This window comes from Coregonus lavaretus, assembly GCF_964263955.1.
Source record: "Coregonus lavaretus genome assembly, chromosome: 30".
In the NCBI taxonomy this organism is placed as follows: domain Eukaryota; kingdom Metazoa; phylum Chordata; class Actinopteri; order Salmoniformes; family Salmonidae; genus Coregonus; species Coregonus lavaretus.
The window spans coordinates 18067892-18083653 of NC_140017.1; the positions used below are offsets into that span (position 1 = coordinate 18067892).

A 15762-nucleotide genomic window follows, 5' to 3' on the forward strand; every position below is an offset into this window, starting at 1 on the left:
ATTCAATAATATTCTACTGTATCTTAGTCCATGCCGCTCTGTCATTGCTTGTCCATATATGTATATTTTCTTAAATTCCATTCCTTACTAGTTTTGTGTGTATTAGGTATATGTTGTGAAATTGTTAGATATTACTTGTTAGATATTACTGCACTATCGGAGCTAGAAGCACAAGCATTTCGCTACACCCGCTATAACATCTGCTAAACACGTGTATGTGACAAATAAAATTTGATTTGATTAAAGCCTTACAATCATTTCATAACACAACACATGGATTTCCTTGAATTGTTGTGCTTCATTTTACATTCTTCATATGTATTGATTCTCTCCATCCATACCCAAGCTGTAGTTGATCTGGATTTGTTTTTGCAACGGTACCTCTCTTCTTCGCCTGTCACCAGGACACAGTGGTAGCACTGCAGGCCCTGGCCAAGTACGGCGCCGCCACCTTCAGTCCAGAGGGCGCCAGTACAGTCAGTGTGAGCTCGGCCAGAGGCCTGAAGATGGAGTTCACTGTAAATCAGAACAACAGGCTGCTCTATCAGGAGGAGCAGCTGAAGGAGGTCCCTGGGGACTACAACATCAAGGCACAGGGCAAGAGCTGCGTGTTTGTGCAGGTCAGGCTCCAGTCATTTGCCCTTTGCTGCCTCAGTACATGCAGTACTGAGTATCTGGTTTGTGTTCAGTAGAGCACACTGTTGTTTCAACCCTAGAATTTCAGCATTAACGGAAATGCATGAGTACTGTACGTTGAAATATGTATGTTGATTTCATGCATCTCAATGGTATTGTTGTAATTTCAGATCGCCATGCACTACAATATTCCCCCTCCTCCTGACTTCTCTGCTTTCAACATCTCAACACAGACGCTTGGGAAATGCAACGGCACCAAGAAATCTCTGATAGTTTCTGTGAATGTCAGGTACAGTGCTATTTCTTTTACCCTTGAAATAGCAACTGACTGATTCTGGTAGGACACCAAAAAAAGGGACTGAACCACCAAAGCTGCAATATGTAACTTTTTGGGTGACCTGACCGAATTCACATAGAAATATGAGTTTTAGATCTGTCATTCTCATTGACAGCAAGTCTAAGAAGCGGTAGATCTGTTCTATGTGCGCTATTTTTATGCTTCCCATTCTTAAGTTTAGTTTTTGCGCATTTTTACTTTCGGTTTTGTACACCAGCTTCAAACAGCAGAAAATAAAATGTGTTTGGTTATTGAAAATATATTTCAAAGTGGTTTAGATGGTACAATGATTCTCTTGCTTGTTTTGTCACAAACTTAAATTAGGCTAACTAGTAGAATTTTTGCATATTTGCACCTTTAAGATAATATCTATCCTGCATCTGACCCGGTGTGACTGACAGGTACAACGGTCGGCGAGAGGAGACCAACATGGTGATCATCAATGTCAAGCTTCTCTCCGGCTTCGTCCTGGACAAGTCCTCCCTTAGGCCTGTGAGTCAATAAGAGAACCTCTGTTGAGGGGAACACACATACAGTTTAATCAGGGCCAGGAGTTTTACCAAGTTGGGGAACACTCCAGTATAATCCCCTCCAGGATTAGTTAATGTATATTCATGATAATGGCGTCTGTTCTAATTGTAAGTAAACTCAGCAAAAAAAGAAACGTCCTCTCACTGTCAACTGCGTTTTTCAGCAAACTTAACGTGTAAATATGTATTATTGTATTGTGAATTCCAGTAGTTGTCCTTTGAACGTATCAGTTGTACTGTCTATGACAATGTTAACCTGTGTTCTGTTATTCCAGTTGAAAAATGACCCCACTGTCAAACGAGTTGACCTGGAGGAAGGACATGTCATCATCTACCTAGATGGGGTAGGAACATGAATAATGAATGTTGCATCTAAACGGGGCTGTTTTTATCGGTTACAGAAAACCTTTTTGGATGTGGTCTCATTTGCATCCACACAGTGGATTTAACTTGAACAGTAACATCAAAGTAAGACTGTAGTGGATGTTTTATACAGTAGCACTGTGTGAATCTATAACATGAACTGCAGTGTCAAATGTATTATTCCTTTTCTTCCAGCTTAAGCAGAAGGAAACTAAGACGTACAGCCTGGCCATAGAGGAGGATGTGCCTGTGAGGAATCTGAAACCAGCTGTGGTGAAAGTGTATGACTACTACCAGACAAGTAAGAATTCCATCTAACACAGACAGTAAAAACGTGATCTCATGCGCAGAAAACCTTGTCTGGCAGCGAAACAGTTCATTCAGCCTAATTTTACTGCCTTAAAAAAAAAGATGGCTGACTTGCTTAAACAAATGTGGTGTCTACTGACAATTGAAATGTACAAACTATGTCATAAGGGGACGACGAGCGGGATCAAGCTAGGACGGATGAAGTCAACTATTTGTTCAGCACTTTTGAAATGTACAGCGACAGAATTCAGAACATGGGCCGTTCTTACAGTATTCTCCCTGTACACCAAGTCAGTACCGTAGGACAAATAAAGGAGGCATATAAGCAGACAATGAAAGCTATTACAATATTCAATTATTACATTTCTCTAGGGCTACTAACAGCTTACTACACAACATACACTTAGTATTACTTTCTTAGCTACAGTATACATATCTCCCTGGCATATTACATCAATTATGCAGCAGAATACAATACATTTTCGGACTGCTGTGCTCACTTGAACAGAATGGTGGTGCGGTGGCCCATCGTGGGCAAATTCTGTCATCAAACTGTCATCAAAGTCTGGCATTCTCTGGATTTCAAATCAATTTGATTTGTCACATGCGCCGAATACAACAGGTTTAGACCTTACCGTGAAATGCTTACTTACAAGCCAACAATGCAGTTATGCATTTTTTTTCTCCCCAATTTCGTGATATCCAATTGCGATCTTGTCTCATCGCTGCAACTCCCCAACGGGCTCGGGAGCGGCGAAGGTCGAGTCATGCGTATCCGAAACATGAGCCGCCAAGCCGCGCTTCTTAACACCCGCTCACTTAACCCGGAAGCCAGATGCACCAATGTATCGGAGGAAACACCGTTCAACTGACGACCAAAGTCAGCTTGCAGGCGCCCGGCCCGCCACAAGGAGTCGCTAGAGCGCGATGAGCCAAGGATTGCCACCCCCGGCCAAACCCTCCCCATATCATATTTACTAAATAAACGTAACAAAAAAAATTAAAGAGTAACAATAAAATAACAATACAGAGGCTACATACAGGGGGTACCAGTACCGAGTTAATGTGCGGGGGTACAGGTTAGTCGAGGTAATATGTACATGTAGGTAGGGGTAAAGTGACTATGCATAGATGATAAACAGCGAGTAGCAGCAGTGTTAAAAAGGGGGAGGGGGGGTGTCAATGCAAATAGCCAGGAAGCCATTTGATTAGCTGTTCAGCAATATTATTGCTTGGGGGTAGACGCTGTTAAGAAGCCTTTTGGACCTGGACTTGGCGCTCCAGTACCGCTTGCCGTGCGTTAGCCGAGAGAACAGTCTATGACTAGGGTGTTTTTGGCAATTTTTAGGGCCTTCCTCTGACACCGCCTGGTATAGAGGTCCTGAATGGCAGGAAGCTTGGCCGTACGCACTACCCTCTGTAGTGCCTTGCGGTCGGAGGCAGAGCAGTTGCCATACCAGGCCATGATGCAACCAGTCAGGATGCTCTCGATGGTGCAGCTATATAACTTTTTGAGGATCTGAGGACCCGTGCCCTCTTCACGCCTGTCTTGGTGTGTTTGGACCATGATAGTTTGTTGATGTGGACACCAAGGAACTTGAAGCTCTCAACCTGCTCCACTACAGCCCCGTCGATGAGAAGAGAGGCGTGCTCGGCCCTCCTTTTCCTGTAGTCCACGATCATCTCCTTTGTCTTGATTACGTTGAGGGAGAGGTGGTTGTCCTTGCACCACACTGCCAGGTCTCTGACCTCCTCCCTATAGGCTGTCTCATTGTTGTCGGTGGTCAGGCCTACCACCGTTGTGTCGTCGGCAAACGTAATGATGGTGTTGGAATCGTACTTGGCCACGCAGTCATGGGTGAACAGGGAGAACAGGAGGGGACTAAGCAGGCCCCCCTGAGGGGCCCCCGTGTTGAGGATCAGCGTGGCAGATGTGGTGTTGCCTACCCTTACCAACTGGGGGTGGCCCGTCAGGAAGTCCAGGATCCAGTTGCAGAGGGAGGTGTTTAGTCCCAGGGTCCTTAGCTTATTGATGAGCTTTGTGGGCACTATGGTGTTGAACGCTGAGCTGTAGTCAATGAACAGCATTCTCGCATAGGTGTTCCTTTTGTCCAAGTGGGAAAGGGCAGTGTGGAGTGCGATTGAGATTGTGTCATCTGTGGATCTGTTGGGGCGGTATGCGAATTGGAGTGGGTCTAGGGTTTCCGGGATAATGGTGTTGATGTGAGCCATGACCAGCCTTTCAAAGCACTTCATGGCGATCGACGTGAGTGCTACGGGGCGGTAGTCATTTAGGCAGGTTACCTTCGCTTTCTTGGGCACAGGGACTATGGTGGTCTGCTTGAAATATGTAGGTATTACAGACTCGGTCAGGGACCGGTTGAAAATGTCAGTGAAGACACTTTCCAGTTGGGTCAGCGCATGCTCGGAGTACACGTCCTGGTAATCCATCTGGCCCTGCGGCCTTGGGAAATGTTGACCTGTTTAAAGGTCTTACTCACATCGGCTACGGTGAGCGTGATCACACAGTCGTCTGGAACAAGTGGTGCTTGCCTCGAAGCGCGCATAAAGTAATTTAGCTTGTCTGGTAGGCTCGTGCCACTGGGCAGCTCGCGGCTGGGCTTCCCTTTGTAGTCCGTAATAGTTTCCACGTCCTGCCACATCCGACGAGCGCTGGAGTCAGTGTAGTAGGATTCAATCTTAGTCCTGTATGACTCTTTGCCTGTTTGATGGTTTGTCGGCGGGCATAGCGGGATTTCTTATAAGCGTCCAGGTTGGAGTCCTGCTCCTTGAAAGCGGCAGCTTTCTACCCTTTAGCTCAGTGCGGATGTTGCCTGTAATCCATGGCTTATGGTTGGGGTATGTACGTACGGTCACTGTGGGGACGATGTCATCGATTCACTTATTGATGAAGTGCTTTCAAGACAACTGGGAACTCTGGAAAAAGAACAAAGTTGAATCATGACGTCAGTGATCTTCAGGTCACTGAAGAGCTCTAGAAAGAGGCCCGAGTTCCCGACTTGGAATTCCGAATTGGATGACCGTTCAAAACATATTTTCCTGAGTTCCCAGTTGTCTTGAACTCACTGAAGTCTGAGATTTCCCAGTTCCGAGTTTCCCGTTGTTTTGAACGCGGCAGAAGTCATGCTGGATTGAAAGCATGGCCAATGTTGAATGTTTGTCCTTTTAAGCTTGGAAAAGAGACCCTTAAACCCAGACTTGAACCACACACACACACTCCACTGAATAGCAGGCTAGTGCTTGCTTTGCAAGGCTTGCCCGTTAGCCACTGATTCCTTCCAAACCACTCATTGTTGAATTTGCGATTTCCAACTTGTTGTGTAATGTTTATGTCCAAAGGCCGATGAGCACCGATATGTTTTATCTATAATTTCTCGTCACAATTTCTCTTCATATGACAAGGATTGAAAAGGATTTGCCAGTAGATTGTTGACTTGATTCATGATGATGACTGCTAGCTTGCTAGCTAAGAAAGTATAATGTTGACAATCAAAGTTACAGTAGATATAACGTGATTTGACGTCATTTTATCTGTGCCCAATGACCTTGAGCCTTCTTGGATGGGCACTTCTAATGTAACTCTATGGCAGCACCCAAGGGGCTTGAATTTCCTAGCTCTACCCGTAGATTTTGCAGTGACATAGTGTCCCCATGAGTGACAGAACACTGAGTCAATCATGGCGTAATTGGAGAACATTACCACTGCACTGAGCTAGGCTAGAAACACCTGAATTTTGGAGCTGCCTTACTCAAGAAAGCAAAAAAGACACCATGTTTGTATGCGGCTTTATTAACTCAATGATTATTATATTTTTTACATTGTTTGCAAACTGAAATGAGACACGTATTAATGCCAAAATAACATGCAAAACAGGCACACACACACAAAAATGAATGACACTGCCCATAGGGTATATTAGTCCTAGATATATTAGTACTTTGGAAAAGTGTCAAAACGTCCTTTTAATAAAAGAGCACCATTAATTGGAAATAATAATAGTATATAGATATTTTGGATGTTGCTTTTTTTGTCTATTAATAGAAGACTACCAGTTTCTATTACCCAGTTTCCAAACACCCCTTTCTCTCTGAAATATTTATACTAAACAAAAATATAATTGGCTGGGCCTGGCTCCCCAGTGGGTGGGCCTATGCCCTCCAAGGCCTACCCATGGCTGCACCCCTGCCCAGTCATGTGAAATCCAGAGATTAGGGCCTAAATTATTTATTTGAATTGACTGATTTCCTTATATGAACTGTAACTCAGTAAAATCTTTGAAGTTGTTGCATGTTGTATTTATATATTTGTTCAGTGTTTGGTGGCACTGCCATACCTGTCTGGGTTACGTACATAACTCTGGTTCCCGGAAGAAGGAAACGAGAAATCACCAGTATGGGCCCATTGGTTCACCCCTTAAGTTGAAGTTTAAGGATGTTGACTGACTGAAAGGGAAGCAAAGATATCATTAGAAAGGAACTGACCTCTGCATTCTCATTGTTCTGTTCTCAGGTGATGAAGCTGTGAGTGAATACAGCTCCCCATGTGCAGAGAGTAAGTACATAACCTTTCTATAAACAAACCTACATGACTCATGCTTAAATGACAGGAATGAAGATGCAGGGCCGGCCCAAGCCTTTTTGGGGCCCTAAGTGAGATTTGCACCTCCCAGGCAAAACATTCAGTGGCCCCCTTCTTGAGATAAATATTTTAGTTGTAAAGCTAATTTGTCATGGGGAGTAAAGAAAATTTTGCAAAACCTGACTCCATTACACCAGCTCTGTCAGGAGGAATGGGCCAAAATTCACCCAACTTATTGTGGGAAGCTTGTGGAGGCTACCCGAAACGTTTGACCCAAGTTAAACAATTTAAAGGCAATGCTACCAAATACTAATTGAGTGTATGTAAACTTCTGACCCACTGGGAATGTGATGAAAGAAATAAAAGCTGAAATAAATCATTCTCGTCTGCTAAATGGCATATTATATATATTATTATTCTTACATTTCACATTCTTCAAATATAGTGGTGATCCTAACTGACCTAAAACAGGGAATTTTTACTAGGATTAAATGTCAGGAATTGTGAAAAACTGAGTTTAAATGTATTTGGCTAAGGTGTATGTAAACTTCCGACTTCAACTGTATATGTTCACTGTTTTATAGGGAGTCAAATCCTAGGCCAAGCAGGGAATGTTCTATTGATGATTTGACATTTTCACAGGTGATGAAGTCAATGAAGTGTGACAGAGAGAGCCAAACACAAGCTGACTGGACCCGGGCTCAACCAAGTACTTTAATATGTAGGAAGTAATGTTTTTTAGGCAGAGCTCATATAACCTCTCCATTTATTTGGTTTGATGCTTATAGTTTCTGGTAACACATTGACCAACTCGTGATCCGATTTGTAATATTGTAAGTGAACACCATTTTTTGTCATTTTAATAGATTGGCCGTAGGATTTTACCTTTTAACACCTTTTTTATTGTGTTACTTTGATTTGTGCCAAAACATGTCACAACTTGCTGTTGTAACCCTAAACCTGCTATTACTAAAGTTATGTGAGATTGTTATTTCAAAAGTTTAATTTCAGTGTTTCTACTGCGATGATAAATGCATACGACTGCATCTACTGAAAATGAAATAAATGTTTTAATAAAACTATGTTGCTATGGATTCAACCACGGAAGACTCACAGTAACATTTCTTTTTTTTTAATAGCTCTGACAAAATCGATATAATCCATACATTAAACACTCAGATGGTGATTATAAATGTTGTCGTGATCGTGTAGCCTGTCTGAATCCTTTACAATGATGTCAAGCTTTGTAGTGTTAGGGCAAAAAAACAAAAAGTTTGGGAAACGCTGTTTTAGACAGAGACCCAGAGTAAGCTGCATATGGAGGTTCTATCTAAGGATTGGTGGAGTTCTGTTTAGCACTGACTACTTTGATAGACTTGAATATTGGGTTGTTTGGGTTAACTTTGCCATTAAACTCTCTTCATTGGGATTAATGCAAATGTGGTTGTAGTATGAAAAGTAATAGTACTATCAAAAATGTTTTTCCAAGCAACCTGGAGAAAGTCAGCCTGTACGTTCTAAAGTTGTTTTGGTCTCAGTAGCTTTTCATTTTTTTGTGCTAGAGGTTCCAGCGGAAGGCGAATAATAATGACTAGGAAGGTACAGGTAAAATAATGAGCAATTAACATCCCATCATGCTTAGGGTCATGTATAAAAATGCTGGGCAGGCCATGATTTTGGCTACCATGGCAATGCCCCCATAGGATGGCAATGCCCCCAACCACAGGGCACGAGTGGTCACTGACTTGTTTGGTGAGCATGAAAATGATGTAAACCATATGCCATGGCCGTGTGTCACCAGATCTAATCCCAATTGAACACTTAAGGGAGATTCTGTACCAGTGCCTAAGACAGCATTTTCTACCACCATCAACAAAACACAAAATTATGGAATTTCTCATGGAAGAATGGTGTCACATCCCTCCAATAGAGTTCGAGACACTTGTAGAATCTATGCCAAGGTGCATTAAAGCTGTTCTGGGTCGTGGGTGGCCCAACGCCCTATTAAGACACTTTGTTGGTGTTTCCTTTATTTTTGGCAGTTTCCTGTACATTTCCTAAAGAAAATGTGTGCGCTTGCTAGCTTGTCTTAAAGTATACTGACCCAAAATAAAAATGCAACATGTTTCATGAGCTGAAATAAAATATCCTAGAAATGTTCAATTCGCACAAAAAGCTTATTTCTCAAGTTTTGTGCACAAATTCGTTTACATCCCTGATAATTAGCATTTATCGTTTGCCAAGATAATCCATCCAATTGACAGGTGTGGCATATCAAGAAGCTGATTAAACAGCATGATCGTTACACAGGTGCACTGTATGCTGGGGACAATAAAAGGCACTCTAAAATGTGCAGTCTTGTCACACAACACAATGCCACACATGTTTTGAGGGAGCGTGCAATTGGCACGACTGCAGGAATGTCCACCAGAGCTGTTACCAGATAATTGAATGTTAAATTCTCTACCATAAGCCGCCTCCAACGTCATTTTAGAGAATTTGGCAGTACGTCCAACCGGCCTCACAACCGCAGACCACGTGTAACTACGCCAGCCCAGGACCTCCACATCCGGCTTCTTCACCTGCGGGATTGTCTGACCAGCCACCCGGACAGCTGATGAAACTGTATTTCTGTCTGTAATAAAGCCCTTTTGTGGGGAAAAACTTATTCTGATTGGTGCCCCTGCCCAGTCATGTGAAATCCATAGATTAGGGCCTAATTTATTTATTTCCTTATATGAACTGTAACTCAGTAAAATTGTTGAAATTGCATGTGTTTTATATTTTTATTCAGTATATTTATGGTTGTGAAATACGTTGCAATTGTGATTATAGTGACTGGTTATAGTTGAAAAAGTAGATAGATGGGAGGATTGATTGATTGATTGTTTGCTAGGATAGGATTGCCTGAACATGTTAAAGTTGGTTTGGTGTCTCTAGCTTGAATGGGTCAAAAGTTACTATTATTGTTGGTGTGTTCAAAAAAATTTTTTTTCTAAACTGAAATAAGCTAATTAACAAAAAGCAGAAAAGCTGGCTGAAACCCTTTTTGTATTTGTTGGCGTTCATTATTAGGATTCCAAGCCCGGAAGGTGCTGGAACCCTGTTATAATTGTTAGGATTATTATTTTCCCATTTCTGGAGTGCTTTAGCTCTGAAATGGTAAGACCTACAGAGACCAAACTTGGTGGGATGGTGTAATGATGCACGAATACGTCTGGTTACACGTCGTGCAACTCGGCCAAATGGTGGCGCTATAAACTAGATTAGGTAAGTCCCGCCTCCTCATTTGACCTGAAGTCTCGGGATTTGGTACAGAGGTTCTTCTCTACCCAAGGAACACATTTTCCTCTAGGACCGATGACGTCACCATCATCCGCCATTTAGAAAGTTGTGTAAATTCGTCAAAAAAATTTAACATCTCCTTAGACACTGCTAAATCGATTTATCCAAAACTTGGTGTACAGCATCTATCGACCACAATCTTAAAATGCATTATAAATGAAGTTGATATCTTAAACATCATGGCCGCGGTGAGCCAATGAAGTTGAGTGAGTTTGGGCATGACAATTTAAGTCGTTCTTGAAGGGAATGAAGTCCCCTGCTGGCCATGCAGGGGGCGGCAGGTAGCTTAGTGGTTAAAGCTTTGTGCCAGTAACCGAAAGGTCGCTGGTTCTAATCCCCGAGCCGACTACGTGAAAAATCTGTCGATGTGCCCTTGAGCAAGGCACTTAACCCTAATTGCTCCTGTAAGTCGCTCTGGATAAGAGCGTCTGCTAAATGACTAAAATGTAAATGTAATGCCTCTCCATACTCTACAATGTTTCTTGAAGTTTATACAATTGGTGAGAGTATCATCGATGAAGACCGAAACCCTTTAGATCCAGACCAAGACTTTCTGAAAGCCAGACCAAGGACCAATGTATGGAGACCATGACCAGACCAAGACCAGTTTAAATGGGGAAAAAGAAGATCCAGTAGAGTAAACTCAAGTATAGTTCAGTACAGTACAGTGGGCGGCAGGTGAGCAAGGCACTTAACCCTAATTTGCTCCAGGGGTGCCGTACTTCTATAGCTGACCATGTAAAACAACACATTTCACTACAACTATCCGGTGTATGTAACAATACATCTTCTTTTTTTTTTGTATAGTTCAGTGCAGTACAGTAAAGTACAATACAGTAGAGTATAGTTCATGCCGACCCATGGCAACCTGGGTTTGAATCCCACCACTGCCGCGTTCAGATAGACATCCCTAGACAGTAAGGGATTGTTGGTGGTGTGCCTGAACCAACATTTTATGACTTGTAAAATAAGTGTGAAAAGGGCAGAAAGGGCGAAACGGTCGTTGCTGCTTGTAGCTATATTTAGGGGTTAAGGCCTAAAGGAACAAAGGCCACGACCTCTCATGAGAGAAGATGCGACGAATCAATGCGAAGATGCGACGAATGCAATTTCAGAGTGTTATTTCGACCCATAGTAGGGATGGGACGATACCAGTATCGCGATACTCGTTTAGTATCATGGCAAGGAAACAAAACACATAGCAGATTTAACTTCTTTAGGAAAACAGCCCTGAAGTTGGAAACAAATATCATTATGTAGTCATCCAGTCACATGTATTTATTTTCCTAGCTATAGCACACAATATTTTACATACAGCAGGTTTTTAAAGGACCAAAGAGTTTGGTCTGCTTCATGTTTAAATTTTTTCCATGTAAAAAATATTGCGATACTGATATCGTCCATGTCCTACCTCATAGTGTGTGTGTGGGAAATATCATTAAAAGAAAACACTAAAACCGAGTTTTTAACTGCACTGCTCCTTTTTTTGACAGTGCCAGACTGACTAACTGCACTACCATAATACCCATGGCCTGTCCAGAAACAACCCCTAGCCTCTACTGCCCAGGGTCTAGACACTTGTGGAGATCTGAGAGGGATTGATGGGTGGTGACATGGTGAGAACTCTCTGAAAGGCTTGGTAAGATTTGTGCAGTATTGCTTACACCTGTCCAATCCTCTCAGATCTCCACGTGGCTAGGGGTTGCTTCTGGACAGGAACCCACAACCCTCCGTCTGTGTGGTGGACCTACAGCATGACTCGAGGCATTGGTTGGATGTTTCATTCCATTGCTTTACACACATGGATTTGCACAGGTGTAAGCAGGATCAGCTGATGTTGCACGATCATTTCCCCACATAACTAAAAAGCTAGACATCAAATGCGCATCAAACAACTATTATGGATCATTATTGAAGAACCCCGTTAATTACAGTATCAATTTTTGTTTGATTCATCTTGTTAAAGTTACTCTTCCTGTTAGAAGCATTCAATTTTGCAATCCATGCAATATTTTGGATATGTGTGCCCATGGAAACTGTTTTCACACTGTAACATGGGGAGATACGAAATGTTAAATATGGAGATTCGAAATGTTACGAGGTTACAGTGCACTTCCGAGATCTCCATACAAAAAGTCCGACAGCAATATTCAGGAATTTTACAGGATCAAGTTCAATGTGTAATTCAATAGTTACATGCTTAATATATGATTTAATGACAAACAGCAATATCATAAATGTAAGGAAAGAAATGTAGTGTTTTATGTCACACGATTTTTGCCAAATCTGTGACGACTCCAAGTATGAGAAAACGTTTAAACATAGGTTTTGATTTAACTCATGAATTATATTGAATGTATCTACAGTATGTTCCCCCTTTATATCTTAATGTATTCACATGAAAAAAAGCAAATTATTATGAATGACTTTGTAACAGCTCCAAACAAGAAATGCTCACTGGTACCCTAGTTTATAGAAATACCTATGAATTGTAGCAACAAGCTGTGTTGAAGCAATTTAAGTTAAGTCAGACTGCACATGTACAACTTGGTTTGGTGTTTGTAGTATAAATGGTTCAAGAGCAGTGTCGGTTCCCACATGGAAGGTTGAGTGGGTGTAGGGGCATTTGTGGTGGTGGTTTGGTGGGCATACAAAGCTTTGTTGGTGTGTTTGGAGCTTTTGGAGGTTAGAAAAAACTCATGCTAGGTGGTCAAGTGAAGACTGGTTGAGCCGTGGACAAAAACAAATGTTGCTATTTGCATTACCAGTTTCACAGCTCCAGGAAAGAACACATTCTTGACCAGGTATTGACATCGCATTACCTGGTATGGACATCGCATTACCAGTTTTACCGCTCCATTCAAGAACACACTCTAGGCCAGGTATGGAGGTCGCATTATCAGTTTCACACCGTTTACTTCATATACATCTTACTGGATTTTATCAAGTAAAACTGATTTCAGTAAAAACAATACTATAATCGGACACATTTTGTACGTATTATTGCGAAGCAAGCACACAAATAACTAGAAGTAGGAACCAATATAATGCGATGAGCAAGGTATATTGCAATATCGTTTTATCATTCCTCTTAGCAAACACTATATTAAAGTAAATGTGTAGACTATAGCATCATTAGCAATAGAATGGGTTTTTAAGCTTAATTATAGTTTTTTTTTTAACATTCTGAAAGTTGTGGCAGTGATTTCAGTTTAGAATGTTGAAGCCTGCATTACACCATCGAAATGAATGGGCATACAACAAGCTTTGTTTATAAAGTATGAATGCTTCAACACAGCTTTTTGTTACCAATCTAAGTTAAGTTAGTCGGCACATGTCAACATTGGGTTGGTTTTTGTAGCTGAAATAGATCAACAGCAGTGGTTCACCCAACTTACAAAATGACATTGGTTTCCTTATCCGGTATGCAGTCTATGGACAAGGTATGACAGCAATCCATGCTTTGGTTTTATTTCCCTGGCACTGTTTCCAAATGCTAATGTTTTAGCATGTGTGGCACAAATCCCATTCAAGTACTGGTACCGATATTAGCATTTTTCGCACATCATTGTCAAATCATCCGAAAGTATCTAAAATTGATTGTGAAGCTCAACAAAGTGATTTACTATATATATGGTTTGAACATGATGCACTTCAAATGTTAATATCGATACCATGACATTGTGGCACATCCGAAAGCTTAAATCATTTAAACGCTAGAGCGAGCAGAAGAAATTAAAGAATAAGAATAATACTAAGACTAGAAATTTCCTGAAGAAAATGTGAGTGCTTGCTAGCTTGTTTTAAAGTATTTGTGGTTGTTGACTTCATGACCATTGACTTGGATGGGAAACATTCCGATCGCTAATAGCTTTCCACTGTTTAAGGTAGAAACGCCATTTAAACTTTTAAACGTGCAGACCGGTCTGGAATAGGTTGCTTGTATACAGCTTTTTGATACCATTTATACTGAACTATAACCAGTACAGACCGACGCAACTTAGATTGCTTTAAAATTGTTGATACTATTTGTACGTTTTGAACAACCGTTTTAAATTTGCATAAAATCTCCATAGACTTCACAAGCAAAAAATGTATTCGCCACTGCTCTTGATCCATTTCAGCTATAAAAACCACCCAACGTTGACATGTGCTGACTGACTTAATTTAGATTGCCTCAACACAGTTTTTGCTACCATTCATACTTAACGATAAAGCTTGTTGTATCTCCATTAATTTCGATGGTGGAATGCAAGCTTCAACATTCTAAACTGAAATCACTGCCATAGAACATTCAGAGTATTCAAACAAACCAAAATGGAAATCTTTAAAACCCATTCTATTGCTAATGATGCACTAGTACTCACTCTAGCCTATTATAATTGCCCACTATAACCCACTATAATAAGTCCACATCTACAAACCACCCCAAAATAACTAACTACTACAGTGAGGGAAAAAAGTATTTGATCCCCTGCTGATTTTGTCGTTTGCTCACTGACAAAGAAATTATCAGTCAATAATTTTAATGGTAGGTTTATTTGAACAGTGAGAGAGAATAACAACAAAAAAATCCAGAAAAATGCATGTCAAAAATGTTATAAATTTATTTGCATTTTAATGAGGGAAATAAGTATTTGACCCCCTCTCAATCAGAAAGAATTCTGGCTCCCAGGTGTCTTTTATACAGGTAATGAGCTGAGATTAGGAGCACACTCTTAAAGGGAGTGCTCCTAATCTCAGTTTGTTACCTGTATAAAAGACACCTGTCCATAGAAGCAATCAATCAATCAGATTCCAAACTCTCCACCATGGCCAAGACCAAAGAGCTCTCCAAGGATGTCAGGGACAAGATTGTAGACCTACACAAGGCTGGAATGGGCTACAAGACCATCGCCAAGCAGCTTGGTGAGAAGGTGACAACAGTTGGTGCGATTATTCGCAAATGGAAGACACACAAAATAACTGTCAATCTCCCTCGGCCTGGGGCTCCATGCAAGATCTCACCTCGTGGAGTTGCAATGATCATGAGAACGGTGAGGAATCAGCCCAGAACTACACGGGAGGATCTTGTCAATGATCTCAAGGCAGCTGGGACCATAGTCACCAAGAAAACAATTGGTAACACACTACGCCGTGAAGGACTGAAATCCTGCAGCGCCCGCAAGGTCCCCCTGCTCAAGAAAGCACATATACAGGCCTGTCTGAAGTTTGCCAATGAACATCTGAATGATTCAGAGGAGAACTGGGTGAAAGTGTTGTGTTCAAATGAGACCAAAATCAAGCTCTTTGGCATCAACTCAACTCACCGTGTTTGGAGGAGGAGGAATGCTGCCTATGAACCCAAGAACACCATCCCCACCGTCAAACATGGAGGTGGAAACATTATGCTTTGGGGTGTTTTTCTGCTAAGGGGACAGGACAACTTTCACCGCATCAAAGGGACGATGGACAGGGCCATGTACTGTCAAATCTTGGGTGAGAACCTCCTTCCCTCAGCCAGGGCATTGAAAATGGGTCGTGGATGGGTATTCCAGCATGACAATGACTCAAAACACACGGCCACGGCAACAAAGGAGTGGCTCAAGAAGAAGCACATTAAGGTCCTGGAGTGGCCTAGCCAGTCTCCAGACCTTAATCCC

General features: G+C 41.7%; 1 protein-coding gene across 3 annotated transcripts in view; it reads left to right on the top strand.

Moving 5' to 3' along the window:
• Positions 1-7877, top strand: part of LOC311105912 (alpha-2-macroglobulin-like) — a 49698-nt gene extending 41821 nt beyond the window's left edge. For all 3 annotated transcript variants that reach the window (XM_084148142.1, XM_084148143.1, XM_084148144.1), the window contains exons 30-36: positions 405-620; positions 807-925; positions 1375-1465; positions 1779-1847; positions 2062-2167; positions 6707-6748; positions 7418-7877. In XM_084148142.1, coding sequence (XP_084004268.1) covers positions 405-620; positions 807-925; positions 1375-1465; positions 1779-1847; positions 2062-2167; positions 6707-6748; positions 7418-7440 — 666 coding nt within the window. In that variant the 3' untranslated portion in view covers positions 7441-7877. The remainder of the gene's footprint in view (positions 1-404; positions 621-806; positions 926-1374; positions 1466-1778; positions 1848-2061; positions 2168-6706; positions 6749-7417) is intronic.
• The last annotated feature ends 7885 nt before the right edge of the window (positions 7878-15762 follow it).